General features: G+C 34.4%; 1 protein-coding gene across 1 annotated transcript in view; it reads left to right on the forward strand.

Moving 5' to 3' along the window:
* LOC148677640 (phospholipid-transporting ATPase ABCA1) overlaps positions 1-15,807 on the forward strand; it is a 318,551-nt gene that overhangs the window by 13,990 nt on the left and 288,754 nt on the right. Inside the window, exon 2 of the mRNA XM_088613916.1 lies at positions 9,817-9,942. Within this exon, the coding sequence (XP_088470042.1) occupies positions 9,877-9,942 (66 nt within the window). The 5' untranslated portion in view covers positions 9,817-9,876. The remainder of the gene's footprint in view (positions 1-9,816; positions 9,943-15,807) is intronic.

Genomic DNA, 15,807 nt, shown 5'->3' on the forward strand with positions numbered 1-15,807 from the left:
AACAAAAAAGACTCCAAATCAGGTGGAAATATAACAAAAAGTAGTCCTTTCACCATTAGACTGGATTAAAAAAACGATTTTTTAAATGGCTTGTACTTTCACCGGACCACATTGTAAATGGTTATTCCATTTTAAGCACAACAGAATATACAGTTTTTTTACTATTAGTAATTAATAATGAATTATTATGTACTATTACTGTGTATTCTATTGTACTAGCTATTATGACAAGTAATGGTGATCCATGGCTTTTTGGGAGAAATGAAAATGAAGTCCTGAGTGCTGAGTATTTGCACCAGGTACAATACAGCACACTTGATACCAAGCCTATTGCAGAAAGTAGCATCACCACTTGGAACCTGGATAGTGCTGGTCTGTCCCTGAAATTAGTCTGTAACAGACTTGGTATTGAATGAGCCCTAATAAATGGTTTTATACAAATAAACATTTCTTAAAAAGCCATTTGTTTTTGTTCTTGTGAAATGATTATGTTAATGTTAAAATTCAAATATTTTTTTTGTTGACGTTAATATTGGATATATCTTTGGTGCAATATGTTAATATTAAAATTATAATCTTGTTATTGATGTTAATATTAGATATATATTTTTGTGCAATCTTATGTTCAGTATATTTTTCTGAAACTATGCACGCTTAGCTTTTTAAAATAATAATAATTCCATACACTTGTATAGCACTTTATCTGGATAAAGAAATAAATGTACTTAATCTGAAATGCTGGTGACCAGTGAAAATAACAGGACTGTATATGAAATCACATGGTTTATGGAGTGAGAGCAAGGGAGGAAATGAGGGAGATGAGTTATCAGAAAACAATACATAAAAACCCACGTTGTGTAGGCAGGAAGGGATGTTTAAGCATGTCTCTGAAATCTAAAAACCAAAGTTAAGGTAACCGATTTACTTCCTAGAGTAGAAATTGAATGTTCAGCTCCGGTATTCTAACCATTTTTTCTTAGAACCTTCCAAAGCTTCACAGTACACAAAAGACAGGTGAACAAACATTGATACCGTGTCTCAGAAAACTAATGCCTATGAAGAGAAGTTAAGAAGTTGAGAAAAAGAATTTAGAGCCAGGGAATGAGCCAGTATGGTAAAGCAAAACTCTGGAACTTGAAAGGTGTTGCAGGGTGTTAGAAAGGGATGTTTCTGAGAGGTAGTATTGCATCCCAGTTGGGGATAAGTGTTATGGTGTCTTACAATTTCACTCATGAGGTGTTACCTTTTATGTTTATCATACAGTAAATCCCAAATGTGGAGGATCAGTCTAATCCCCTCTTTTATTCTTTCATGATAAATGGAAAAGGATAAAGCCATGTCTCCCTTTCAAGACGTTGAATTGGTTTTATAAGTAAAAACTAAAATATTCAAATGACTAAAAATAGTCATTGGCAGCCCTGCGTAGTATATATTGCTAAATGATTTTAATTCAGGTAAGAATGGCTCACATTGGAGAATGCTGTGAAAATTAGATCAAAATATTTGTGCAAGGTACTATTGATATTGTTTATATCAAAAATAATCTTTAAGAGGATTTTTTCCATTGATTTTTATCAGTTAAAAATCTGATGTGCTTTTCAACATTTATTGAAACATAAGGTCATGGAATCCTGGGAGAATAAGGTAAATAACATTCCTTTGTGTGAGACACTAAATTAACTACTGTATTGAAAAAGAAACCTACAGGTGCTTGTGTATAAATTAATAAATGTCAGAGAAATGCAGAAGAAGAAGGTCAAAAGTGATGTCAATCACATTTGGTGAAACAACTACATTTAATTTTGTAAGTGTACTTGAAGAATGGTAAATACAGTTGTTTCCCCAAAAAAGATTTGTTTCTCAAATTATGTATAATGTACATGAATATTGTATAGGTGGAGATATCTTTTGATAACTACTATAGTAGACTGAAGAATACAAAATTTACAAAGATACACTATATTCTTGCTTAGAGCTGTCAACTAAGGAAAATTAACAGATAAAAAAGTGAACCGTCCCCCCAAAAAATGTTACTTCTTTGACCCAATTTCAAAGAAAGAGAACTGTACTCTCTAAAACAATTGGACATTGCCACCATCAGGGGAGGAGGACTGGGCCATTATACTGTATATCACTGAGGCAAATGCATTTTTCTAAAAGGAAATGGTTGTTTTAGGCTCATATGTTGTGTAGTAAGCAGAATTTTCATTCTAATGAACACAGGACTTTGTTGACAGATTGCAGAATTGCTCAGTTTAAACATCAAGCTAGGGATAGGTTTCACAATCCCATTTAGTACTTAGACATTTTGTAACCTCATGGTTGTATTTAGGGGCCCAATTTAAATTTAGGAAGAGTGATACCTTTCACAAAACTTTATTTTTCAGATGGATTTGGCTGCTTAGGGTTTGTTGCATAGCTCAGGAATTGTAATTCTGAAAGTGATTCAAAATAAAATTGTGAAGAAAACCCTTCCCATTTGGTAAACTCTCTCAATTTTGTCTTTCCAAGTGGAAGCAGAAGTATAAATAGTCAGAATTGGTTCTTGTAATCCTAACCCTGGGCTGGCCTGAAATACATGGTCATTTAAATATCTTGTTAACAGTGTTTTTCAGATGGTTGAAAATTTCCCTAAAAAATACATTACTGAAGCAAAGGTTTTGACAAGAGTTTTTCTCAAAGAAATTGTGTAGTAAGGAATATTTTCACCTCACCTATTTTCACCTATGAATACAGGGCTTCGTTAACGGATTGCAGAATTACTCAGTTTAAACCTCTAGTTACTGTTAGGGTTTGCAATCCCACAGTACTGAGACATTTTAAACCTCATGGCTGTATGTTGGGGCCCAAGTGAAATTTAGGAAAAGTGATACCTTTCACAAAACTTGATTTTATTTTTTGGATGGATTTCGTGGCTTAGAGTTTATTGAATAGTTCAGTAATTGTAATTTTAAAAGTGAGTCAAACTAAAAATGTGAAGAAAAAACATTACATTGGGTGAACCCTTTCACTTTTGTCATTTCGGGTAGAAGCAGAAGTATAAACCAAGTCCAAATTGGATGGTTCTTGTAACCCAAACTCTAGGCTGACCTGACATTTACAGTATGGTCATTTAAATATCATGTGAACAGCTTTTTTCAGCTGATTGAAAATTTTCCTTAAAGAAGATACATTATTGTAGCAAATTCATTTATAAGAATTTTTCTCAATGGAATTAATTGTTTTGGGCTCATATTTTGTGTAGTAAGGAACATTTTCAAATCTGATGAATACAGGGCTTCATCAACTGATTGCAGAACTGCTCAGTTTAAACCCCAGCTAGGTTTAAGATTCGCAATCCCTAAGTGCTGTACTTATACAGTACTCATGCCTGTATTTTGGGGCCCACATGAAATGAAGGAAAAGGTTACAAGAGGAATCTAATCCATCCATCCTTTCTCTAACATCTTTATCCAATTCAGGGTTGCGGGGACCTGGAGCTTATCCCGGCAAGCAATGGGTACAAGGCAGGATACACCCTGGAGAGGACACCACACAGGGCACACATATGAACTGTACAGATATAAAGTACACACACTCTCACCTGTGTTAGTGTTTCTAGAGGTCACTTAACCTAACCATATGTCATTGGACCTTGGGAGAAAATTGGAGTTCCAGGGGGAAACCCACACGAACACTGTGAAAACATACATACTCGTCCAGAAGGCCCCAGGAATGAGAGGCAGAGATGCTAACCACTGCACCACTGTGCCACCCAGAGTAACCTAATAATCCTTTAGGAAGAGTAGCCAATGACCTAATATGGTATAGTATACCCATGCTATCATGTGATAGGCCTGGTGGTAACTGTGGCCATGTTGTGGATGCAATAACACTTTGAAGACACTGCTAGAAAATGTGAAAGGGCATTGAGATAGCATTTGAAAACATTCTGAAGAGGCAATAGTCGGCACAAACACACTTTTAATAGAAAACAATTCTCTCATCTATAGGGACTCAGAAAGAGCCAAAGTAAGGACATTGATCTGAGGATCTAAGACTTTAAGGCCCTTTAGCTATTGACATAGGACAATAACAGTGCCCTCTGCCCCAGTTTCCGTGGTGTAATGTGAGTATAGAAATTAGAACAGAGGCAGCATGATGTGGCTATCAATGTGAACCCCTGGAGGCTGTGAGGCTTGACTTCACCAAGGACAGGAGCCTTCACTCTGCCACAGAACGAAGTGGGATATTCTTCCTGCATGCAAGTGTGCCGTCTGTTGTGAGATAAACTGTTTTTTTGTTTGTAAAAGGAACTGATGCCAAAAAAGATTCAAATGATTCGAGAAAAAAAGTAATTTGAATTCCCGAGAATGAGTGTTCACTTATTTGTTTAGTGTTTTGTTGTTTTAAACATTAAAGCTACCTTTTTTTAGACAGCTGAGCAGTGAAAAACAGCAAACTGTAAAATGTTTACTACTCTAGATGGCAGACCTTAAGAATGCTGTGAAGGGAGTTAAATGACTATATTAATTCATGATTTTGAATTTAAAATGAATGCATACTGTAGTTAATGGACTATTGGTTATCTTTATAGAAACTTGCTTTTATTTTATTTTTTCAATTCATTGCAGCCTGGAAGAGATTTCTGATTCCACTAAAATAGAAAGATGATGGGTTTAGTTTTTCAAGATATTAATATTTTGTAGCTAAAGCCAAGTTGTTCCCTTTGGCTGAAGAAATAGTTCATAATACAAACTGCCCTTTAAAGCAATACATTAGTTAAAAAAAGAAGTAACCTATTGTGGTTCTCTGTGGAAAGTAGTTGAGATATAAATAGCTTTTGTATATTATGAATATAAATTATTATTATTTTAATTTGTGATAGTTATTATTAAATTATCTTCAAAAACCATCACTTAAATCAAACTCCAGGAAAACATGTTCTGCTCATCATGTCAGAAATTTCTGCACATCTGTAAAGGCAGCCTTAGTGTCAACTCTTTTTATACGTGGCAGCTCTATTGGATGTTTGCTTCCTTGTGTTATTGATTTTCCCAGGGAGGTCAAGTTTATCTAAGGACAGTTAGTTGTATAAAAACTATTTTTTATTTTAAAATGACTGTAATGATTTGCTTTATAATTGTAATTATTTTAATCCTTTACTTTACTTACTTCACTATACTTTAAAGAATTATGTAGTTACTCTTATATTTATAGTATATACTGTAATATGTACTTGTCATTACAGAAAATAGCTTCAGACATATACAGCAGTTCAAATTGTCACCTGTGGAATTTATGGGAAAATAGAATAAAATGCATTACTTGTAATGTTATTTGCATTTTACAAAATCAGATTTAAGGGTTACTATAGTGAGGACTAAGATCATAGTTATAGTGATTTAAAAGGTTTCATTTCTATAAAAAGCATTTATTTTAAGTTGTCAAGTAACCAGAGTTCAAATGCTCTGTAAAAAACAAGCAATTTAGTACTGCATGTTTAGCCTCATCATGTCTGAGTATAACAGCAAGAACGTTTGGCAACAAATTCTAGATATCTATCTGTCACAAGAGAAATTATTTTCTGATATCAGGGAAAAGATGAAAGTCATAGAACATCAGGGCTATCTGAGCGTAGGATAGACTGTACCGTAGAAGAGCAGCTGCAGAGCTAAAGGGCAGGTTTATGCTACAGTAAATGGCTTCCTGCAAATTGAAATCTTGGAACTGTGCTCACATTAGGACAAGACAAGTTTAAAACCTTTCACACATCACTGGCAAGCAAAGAATGCAGCTCTCCTTTCTAAATGGATCACCCACACATTTTTATTGTAGGCTGTTGAGCAAATTTAAAAGAAGATTTCATAACAAAATAAATTCCTATAAGAATAAAATGAACAAAAAAAGAACACTTCCAATAGTTCTGAGAAAGAAGTGAACGCTATATGTTTTGAACATTTTGATACTATGAATTTACAAAAGCAAATAAACCTATTGCTTTATAGCGTTGTGGTGAAAGAGACTACAGTTGAGTTACAGAGTTTGATATGTTGTATAATTTAATTAAGTTACAATTGTTTGTTATATTGTACAAACATTTTATATTTTATATAGTGTATTCTATGGATTTTAATTGTGGGGTACTTTTAACTTAGCTCTCACTATATTGTTTGTATATATGTTTATCAATGTTTAATTGTGGAAAAGACTGATTTTCTTTCTCATGACCTTAGACGTTTAGTAAAGAGTAGTTTCCTTTGTCTGGTGTCTCTAATTATAATAAGGCCATGTCTAAGTCTTTTAGGGACTTAGATTACTGATGTTTGTAAGTTTTAAATCATGTTTTTGTTTCTGTGGGAAATGTAAAAAAGGAAGTTGTTTTTTGTGTTTAAATGATGTATGCTATGTTGCAGGGTTGAGTTCTTGGGATAAGACCAATAGCAGTTTAGCCACCATTTCTTCCAATTCTTTTATGTGTGCACACCTTTACAACAGCATCCCAGATATTGTGAACTGTTATCCTACAAACCACACTGAGAATTTGAAAGCCTGTTTCTCCGTGTTCTTTGCATTTATCACAGATGTGACACATATGGGAATGGAGTAGTGGCTTGCAGGCTATGTTAACTTGAGTCATGCACATAATGTTTGGTGTTTTTGTTGAGTATGGTGTGTGTTTTTTTTTTTGCGTGTCTGCTTCTCTCTCCTTCTAAGATCTTCCTACTGCCCTGGAGCAATCAGCACAGTGGGCAGCAATATTCTATGATTCAGTGGCACACTGTTAGGCAAGACACCTGTCAAATGCCACACAGCACCAGTGGCAAATAAGATGTCTGTAGTGATGAATCAGTGGGGACTAGAAAAGGAACAAAAAAGGGTGGGAAGAACACAAAGGAAGGAGGAAGGAGGGAAAATACACCACATCAATTAACCATTTGGACAAAGACACAGTCCACAAGTAACCCACCCCAGCTGTTTATGTTTGCCTTCATTCCATTATCACCAGGAAATTCCATCACCTCAGTCAAGTCCTGAAGTCCTTGCTCATGTACAACCTCCAAAGAGAAGGATTGGCTGGCCATAATGGATATACTGTATAAAACAGTGTGTGCATATAAATACTCTCTCTGCCTCATTTGCTCTGTTGTTTGTTGTAGCCAGCCAGGGCATGGGCCATAGAAATATATTGGCTCATGGAGAAAGTATCATGACTACTATCAGGACTATCAGGCCAAAGTAAAATGCAAGTGAGACAACAAACCTACTGTACTTTGTGTTATCTGCTTTTTTGGATATTAGAAGAAGGAGCTCCTGTATGGCTGTATTTAGCTGAGTTAATACTCATTGGAAATATTGGAAGGTCAGACGGCAGTGGCTCGGCTCAGAAGAATAGCCTATTGCTTTGTTTGAGATTAAAGGACAGTTTTGTCCTCTTGAGCGCTGTCACCGGCCAAGTGACTAGGTTTGGCTCAAAAGAAAAGAAACTTCCACACGGCAGTCTTCAAATGCAAACAAAACTGGATTTATTGCCATCAAAATAGGGATAACAAAAAAAAAACCTTCACAGGAGTACTCTCCACACCTTTACTCCAAGGCACCCTCCTCCATACTGAGCTCTCCCAGTCCCTTTTATAGCCCCGCCTTTTCTTAAGGAACATCCTCTTAAAGGGACTAGCTTACATTTTCCTAACAGAGATAGGCAGTTTGACCAAAATAAAGTATTTAGCCTTCCCCAAAAAACGTATAAATTTTAACAGAGTCATGCAAAACAACTAACCTTACATCGGTTATTTATAGATGGCTCGCCAGTAACCTTTCCCTTTAAGATCATTTGTGTGATACTACAAACAGGAAAGGTGACTGGTGGCCATCTTGATCAACACAAAACAATACAATACAATACTCCAAATGGGGAAAACACTGCAGTGCTTTTAGGGAAACAACAAAAAGGCTAAGTATATATAATTCTGTCTGACGCGATAGGAAAAATGTGGATAATTATAGGACAAATGTGAAAATATTAGATAAGAGGCTTTAAAAACGATGTTTTTAAAGACGAAATATCATAAATTACAGGTTGAGCAAAATGTAGTTTTGAGTTATTATTTACTATCTACTGTATACCATGGTATTGGTGCGTACTGTACACTTGTACACTTACAGTAGGAGGTACGTAGTGTTATTGTGGTTTAATGTAATAATAATTATAATAACTGTAGTTATATACTGCTTCACTTCCCAAATTATACTAAAGCATTTCACATACTGTATGTAGGAGGGGACCCACTTTATCCACCACTGGTGGGGAATTCACCTGGGTAACACATAACAGACATTATGCACCATCAGCAGGGAAAGTGGAAAGTTAGAATTACTCATAAGACATATGGTCTTGGAACATTTAATGACCAAATAGTCTAGATTTTGGACCTTGAAGGTGTCATCTAATAAATTGCCCTTTTCCTGGTTTAGAAATCCTGGTTCAGAGGAAATATTACCAACCACAGGTACAACAATACCATTTATAGCAGCCTTGATTGTTGCAGGCTCTCATCCCATTACTGATCAGGCCCAGCAATCGGATATTAAAAACTGTCCAAGTTTCAAGCTAAATTGGTGTTGTAGTGACTATCGCAGAGGTTGAAGTCTGAGACAAAAAATACAGGCTGCCTTCTTGGTGCAAGGAAGAACAAAATTTCAGCACATTTCAGGTCCTGAACTACGCTTCATTACACAGGCAGTCAACTTGGTTTACTGAAGAAACCAATATTCACATATTTTCACAGTTTAGTACTAGACTTAAACCTGCAAAGATTGGTGCCAACTGTTGAAAGATTTTTTGAAAGGGGAACAGTTGCATAAGGACCTTCATCTGAGAATGACCTGTTGCATGTGAAAAAAAAATGTCATACTTAGCAAATTTCCAGCTTTAAGGTTCTAAGTTTTCTGCTTGAAAGTCTATAAATCATTATGTGTTGTACAGTACATGCACATCACAATCTTTTTTTTCCAAATATGTGAGTGGAATTTTAACTGTTTTAAAGGTATAATAATATTGTGAAAGTAGCTACTGTATATTCTTCTTAAACTGAGAGGTATAGACTTGTTTTTCATTTATTATATCTTTACACTGCTGTTGTTTTAGCTATTAATGCAGGTATTGCTACTGTATATTGCATACAAATGCTAGGTCTTTGCACTACAGTATATATTGTGTAATTTTAACATAAAGTAATTATGTTTACAGATCCTTCAGAAATCAAGGTATTCTGCTAAAGTGTTAGAGCCAGATCTTGAATTGAATAACCTAGTTTCAGCACATGCTGTACTATGGCCACTCTCTAATCTCTGGAGGTATTTCAGGTAATCTTTACCACTGTATGTACAAGTGTATAAAATATCTCTTCATCCACTTAGTTTTATTTTTTGCCTGACAGTAATTAAATACTTAGGGTAGATGTGCTCATTTACATCAGATGCTGATTGCAATACTTGTGATTCTGAGGTTAGGGTTGTCATTTGATCAAGTGAAACATTATTTAGGACTTTTATTTATGCCACAGTTTCTAGTTTTGTAAATATTGTACAGTAAGTCAGATTCAAACAAGACAGCTGTATTTTAAAAGAAATATAATATATTGGTTAATTATTCAAAAGCTACTTAAGAGAGATTTGAGTATGTGTTTTTATAGGATGTTAATATATTCAGTCCGAAAAGTTATTGGTCCCAGCACAACACCTAAAGAGTCCCTGGCATGTCAATGATTAGTGGTTTACCCTGATGGTTTATGATGAACATTTTTTTATTAAAAATTTTACTTTTATCCCCTTTAGGATTTATTAAGTGGCAGTTGCCATAACAACGCCTTGGCAGGGATTCACAGATAAACCACAATGGGTCTCCTGGCACAGCTTGGACTCCTCCTGTGGAAAAACTTCACTCTCAGAAAGAGACAAAAGGTATTTATCTGTCTATTTATCTGAAATGTAGGTATGGATTCTGTGTTGGAAATAAAGGTTAAAGTGTACAGTACATGTATTTTGAGTGTTTTTTGCAAGAAATAATGTTCTTTAATGCAGACAACAGACACATGACCTGAGGCAAGTTAATACCAGTGAAGCAGCTTTAATATACCACAGCAATGAAAGTAGGTTTCTTTCTTGTTAGCAAATATTACAAAGAAATGTCACCTTCAATTTCTAAAAAACAAATCTGACGTATTTTGCTTCACATATAAATTTAAACTAATGTAATCTATTATAGCATACAGAAAAATGCTATTCTGACGCTTAATGTTGCCAGATCTGTATTATTGTTGTGCATTTGATAAATACATTTTGATTGATTGATTGATTGATTGATTGGTTGGTTGGTTGGTTGATTGATTGATTGATAACTATTCAGCTTGTTTGATATTACAAGCAAATATCAATCATGCATTCAGAAGTTGAGGGCTCAATGACAGCAGCCTTTAGATTTAAGTGCACATATACTGTACAGTAGTGGTTTGGATGTAGTTTTGTGGAAGAGTAATGGAGGCAGAGAAATAAATAGTATAGCAATTGTTTGAAGGGTCTATCATTTCTGCTGGATGTTCTAAAAGACACTGCCAAAAAGGCAATTTTTCCATTTGTCCCATGCATGTCAAATCATTTTCTTTTCATCTAACGTACACTAGATCTTCAATGTTTTCCCATTCTTTCCATATATTTTATTTAGATAAAATATAAATACATGCCATGATAATAAATGTGGAAAATGATACGCCCTGCTGTAGCACAAGTGAAACTGTTTTGATGTTACACGTTTTTTGCAAATACAGTACCATGAAAATGACTCAAAGTCTTGAAGACTGTAATAAAGTTATTACATGACATTATAATGGTAAATAATGGTATCTGTATCTGTAAAATTTGTTTTATTTTAGAATAAAAATAGATTTTCATAAACTATCTATTCAAGTAAGGGTGAGTCTTACACTTAAATTCAGAATCGTTTCTCAGTGTTCATGGAAGCTGGAATTTTCCTGTTCTTTACTCGTACACGTACAGTACTGTACATGTACACACACACACACATATACATATTTATTTCTCAATGGTTAGTTATCTTTTCCTGAATAAATATCACAATTGGGACATATCTCAAATCTTATGGTTTAATGTTTTTTAAATTAAATGTATATAATATGTATACAGTAGATATTTCTATGAATGAAATATACTGTAATTTTACATAAGAAAGATAGTCCAACATTTGGACTGAAACAATCATTTTCTATATATCATATAGAGTTACAAATGTAGCACAAATAAAAAAAAAATCCAAGTCAAGCAAAACTAATTGCTTTCTGCCTACGTAGCATGTTTTTCTCTTAAATGTATTCCTGAGAGGCAGAAGACATGCTGGGCAATACCTACCCAATTGATACCTTGGAGACATTCTCTCTGGAGATCGTCCCTGCCATGAATGAAAGAAAAGCTAATGAACAAAACTAGGACTGGGGGCTTGACGTTCTGTTTTCTCTTTTCAATGTACATTATAATTAAGGATAAGAACACTTATGAAAAGGTCATGTGTCCAACTTAAATCACTTGCATAACAATCCTGTTATCTAGGGGAACCTAACACAGCATCTAACTCTTTTGAAGGATACCCATGTATTAAATTCAGTGGCATTTATTGGTTAATTATCTTGGTTAATTAAAATGCTCCATTATCACAGCATCTCCTTTAACAGGAGTGTTTTTAATGTCATCATAAGAATTTCTTTATTGTTACTGTTTGAAAAAAAACATGCCCTATATACTGTAGCATACATCTAGCTTTAGACAATATCTTATCTTGCCTGCAGTGCAACTCAGGAATATTAACATGGTTTTGTATCACTATATTCCAATATACATTAGCTTAAAAATAATATTTGCCAAATCCTACTATGATTTTCATCTGCCTTTTCTTTTCTGAATAATATATTATCCCATAGAGATACATAGAGATACTTTGATTCAGTCTTCAATTTCGTGGAAAGAACTAATGAAGCATTGTACACTGTATATAACACCAGAACTGCACTCTAAAAAATAAACTGACTAAAGGACACAAATTAAAACTTAGACATATTAGACACACATATGTCCACACCTGAAGAAGGTTCCACGGCCGAAACGTTGTGTTCTCTTTCTTCTTTTTTTCAGCATGGAATAAACCTATTACTTGTTCCTTTACTCTTTATACTGTCTAAAATGTGTTTCAGTATTTGACTTCTATCCTGGGGGTATTATTTGGAATATAACATATATATATAAATCTGTTACATCACGTCTGTAGGTCACTACTCTTCTTTGTTTTCCTAGAAATCCATTAGACTTTGGAAAGAATACTGTATATACTGTATATATACACATATAGTTTAAGATCAGTATTGCAAAACAGAATACTTTTCAGTATTTCACTTTAGCAAGAATGTGTTCAAATTCAGACCAAATGACAGATCAAAACTATTTAGTGGATTTTAAATAGGATATTTAAATTGTTGATGATATGATTAAGACAGAATCACCTCTGAAATGACCATCCCGATTAGCTCTTTACACCTAATGTATTGAAGACTATAATATACTGTTGCAGTCACTGACATTTGACAGAGCTGAAGTTTTCTGGGGGATGGAGAGAAGGTCAGGTTTCCAAGGCGATTGGTGGTGGTGGAGTCCCCATTACCTGTAAAGCGCTTTTGAGCGCATCATGAGTACTGTCATGGATGTCGGAGGGACAGGAGAGCAGTCGCGACCCTATGTGGCACAAAGTGGCACAAAGGGGCAAGAGGTTAGCCTTGGCTCAGGGGGTTGGTCGATGTCGGGGAAGAAAACTAATGCTTGCAGGCCACGGACGTGGGTCGACCTGGAAACGATTAAAGCCTGACATGAAAAAATATTCAGACTGAATGAATGTGTTGCATTGTATCATTTTAATAAGTATACTAACCTAACAATTTGTAGTTGTAGAAAACTATGGGGAAATGTAAAAAAAAGTAAAGTTGTAGAAAAGTATTGAAAATCATTAATTGTAGAATATGGAAAATAACTTTTATAAAATATTAATATGTTTAATTAATGTTAATAAAACTAGAGTATGGTACATTATTAGTTTCAATTTAGTGAAACTTAGACAACTGTTGTTTTGTTATGAATCCCAAAGCCCCAGAAGTTACCTTTAATCTCAGGGAGGCCTAGGGTTAAAGGGTACACAGTCTTTCAGACGCTTATAGTAAATTAACAGTCCTCAGTTGAAATCCAAGGTGGTTTTATAGCTCTGTTATTCTGGGGAAGACAATATGGCCCATCTTTTACAACTACTTGCTGTAAATTAGTATAGAATAAAGACTATTTCTTGTGCCATTGAACTGTCTGTTCTGGGGCTTACCTGGAGTTAAAATTCAAAAGTGCACCTTTACAGAGTATTTAAAAACATTTTTGTCCCAGACATGAATGGTTTTCAGTAATAATACCATTAAAATGTGTGGAGCACTGCCAAACTCTAATTAAATTACTGTCGTTTTATTTTGATATTGTGAGGGCTGTCTCTCGATACATTTTATAGTGACAGAAAGACAAGACAGATTTTTTATCTAAAATATTTTTCTTTGACAGGTATAGAATATCTAAATGTTTTTTTTCATGCAAGTAAATAGAAAGAACAAAATTTTGGCTTTTTGTGGATGTGTGTATTTTGACATTCTGCCATACAATGTCCTACCATGATGTATTAAAGTGGTTTCTAGTACTGTACTGTAGGTATCAGGTAAGCATCAGGTTGTTTTTTATACAACTATTTATTCTGCAGGAAGCTAGAAGATCAATTGATCTTAATCAATTGATTGTATTTGATCCCACTAATATCATCAACACAAGTCATATGACTGAAATCATTTCATAATAAGACATGTAAAAGAAACGAATCGGCTAGAGCATAGCTAAAATAATTGATGGTATTATAAGACTAAAGGGATGGAAAAGAAAAAGGCCCAGACATATACAGTATGAGGACAGACAGCTGTTAGAAAAGATGAATAATCTTCTGGGAGATGATAAGATGACATTAATACATTTACACAAACCTAAAGAATTATGGAGAGATCTTCATCCATAATAATGTTTACAATACATGAAGATACATTATTTAATGTATATTTATCTTATTTAAAGTTCAATCTACTTTTTAATGCAGAATGCCCCTTTAATCCCCCATTGTTTAGTGAGTATTTTTCACGATCGTTGAATAGCTAATTATTTAATCTAATTTGTAACGCTACTAGTAACAGCAAAGGTTCTACAATGTTGGTGCTGCACATGAAAACTCATTGTGTGAAGCTTAGTCTTTAACAATGTAAGAAAGCAGTTAGGACTTACTGTTTTCAAACCAGGTTTGCCTTTAAAATCACAAAAGTGTGTACATGCAGTATATACCAATGACCTGTATATGTATCTATCAAGGAGCATTAAAAATGTACTGTATCTGCAGAAAAATCAATCAGTCAAGAATTAATAAAAAACATACAGGGCAGTACTGTACATGAAATAAAACAGTAAAAATAAAACAAATGTATTAATAACTCATAATTTCACAAAATAAATGATGTACTGTAAAATAATGAACATGATTTAAATACAATCTGGTAGATCTTAATAGGTTGTAGATGTACTGTATGCTGATGGTTAATGAAAATTTCAAGAGATTTGCTTTTTATATCAAATACTTATCTCCTCACACATGCACACTATGGGCACATAAGACTGAAGCTTCTTTTTAAGTTCTAGACACTGATGTACAGTATATACAAATTGACAATTTTTGACCACCCCTAGAAGGTATGATGGATATACTCCCCTCCCACCTGTTTAAAACAATAGTCCACTATTACCTTGTAGTCCAGTAGCTTGCCAGACAGTCAGCATGCATGGAAGTTGTCCATTGTTTCCATGCAGGTCTATTAAATTGAGGTTTTAATGTACAGTACTTCCATAAGATAGAATTTTAATGTGTAGGTCATAAGGTAGAATCATTCCATTAATTTTGTAAACGCTTCATCCCGTTCAGGGTTGCAGAGGGCCCACAACCTATATCTACAAGTAGTGAATACAAGGCAGGGTAGACCCTGGTCAGGACACCAGTCCATCTCAGGGCACACAGACACAGACACGCACATACTCACAGCATGGCTAACTAACCTGCCATTATGTCTTTGGGCTGTGGGAGGACTGTGGGAGAAAACCAGAGCATATACAGTTAGTTTCAAATAAAGCATCAGTTTAAAAGAAAAAGTTTGAATTAAAAAATAAAAATTGAAATTAATTCTGCTTTTTTATAAACAAAGTTTAAATCTTATGATACAGGTAGTCTGGTCAGGTTATAACCCCCATTTTTTAAAAATGTAGAGAATGAAATAAAGTATAACACAAATTTTGTTTTATTTTGTTCAAATATGCAAGTTATTTAGCAGATCCTTCTCAGTTCCTTTTAGCTGTTTGAAACCTAGTGGAAAATTTTTAAAAAAATGTATACACACTTCTGTGAGGTAAGCCACTTGTTTATGAATTATGAATTTTCTTATTCCGTGATTTTACTTGAGAAAAAATAGTTGAGATTGACAGACAGAATGCTGGGAATATTTAATGGGACAAGTGTTTAGAAAAATGCATCGACCCTGAATACGTGTGCAGGTGAAGTTGACTCAGTGGAATAAGTATCAGAAAGGAAATGTTCTGGGCATGAAACAAAGAAAGCAAGGGATGTTGTCTGCTGTATTAAACGTTTCATAACCCTGC

Source organism: Lepisosteus platostomus, chromosome 1 (assembly GCF_059453375.1).
Source record: "Lepisosteus platostomus isolate fLepPlt1 chromosome 1, fLepPlt1.hap1, whole genome shotgun sequence".
NCBI lineage: Eukaryota > Metazoa > Chordata > Actinopteri > Semionotiformes > Lepisosteidae > Lepisosteus > Lepisosteus platostomus.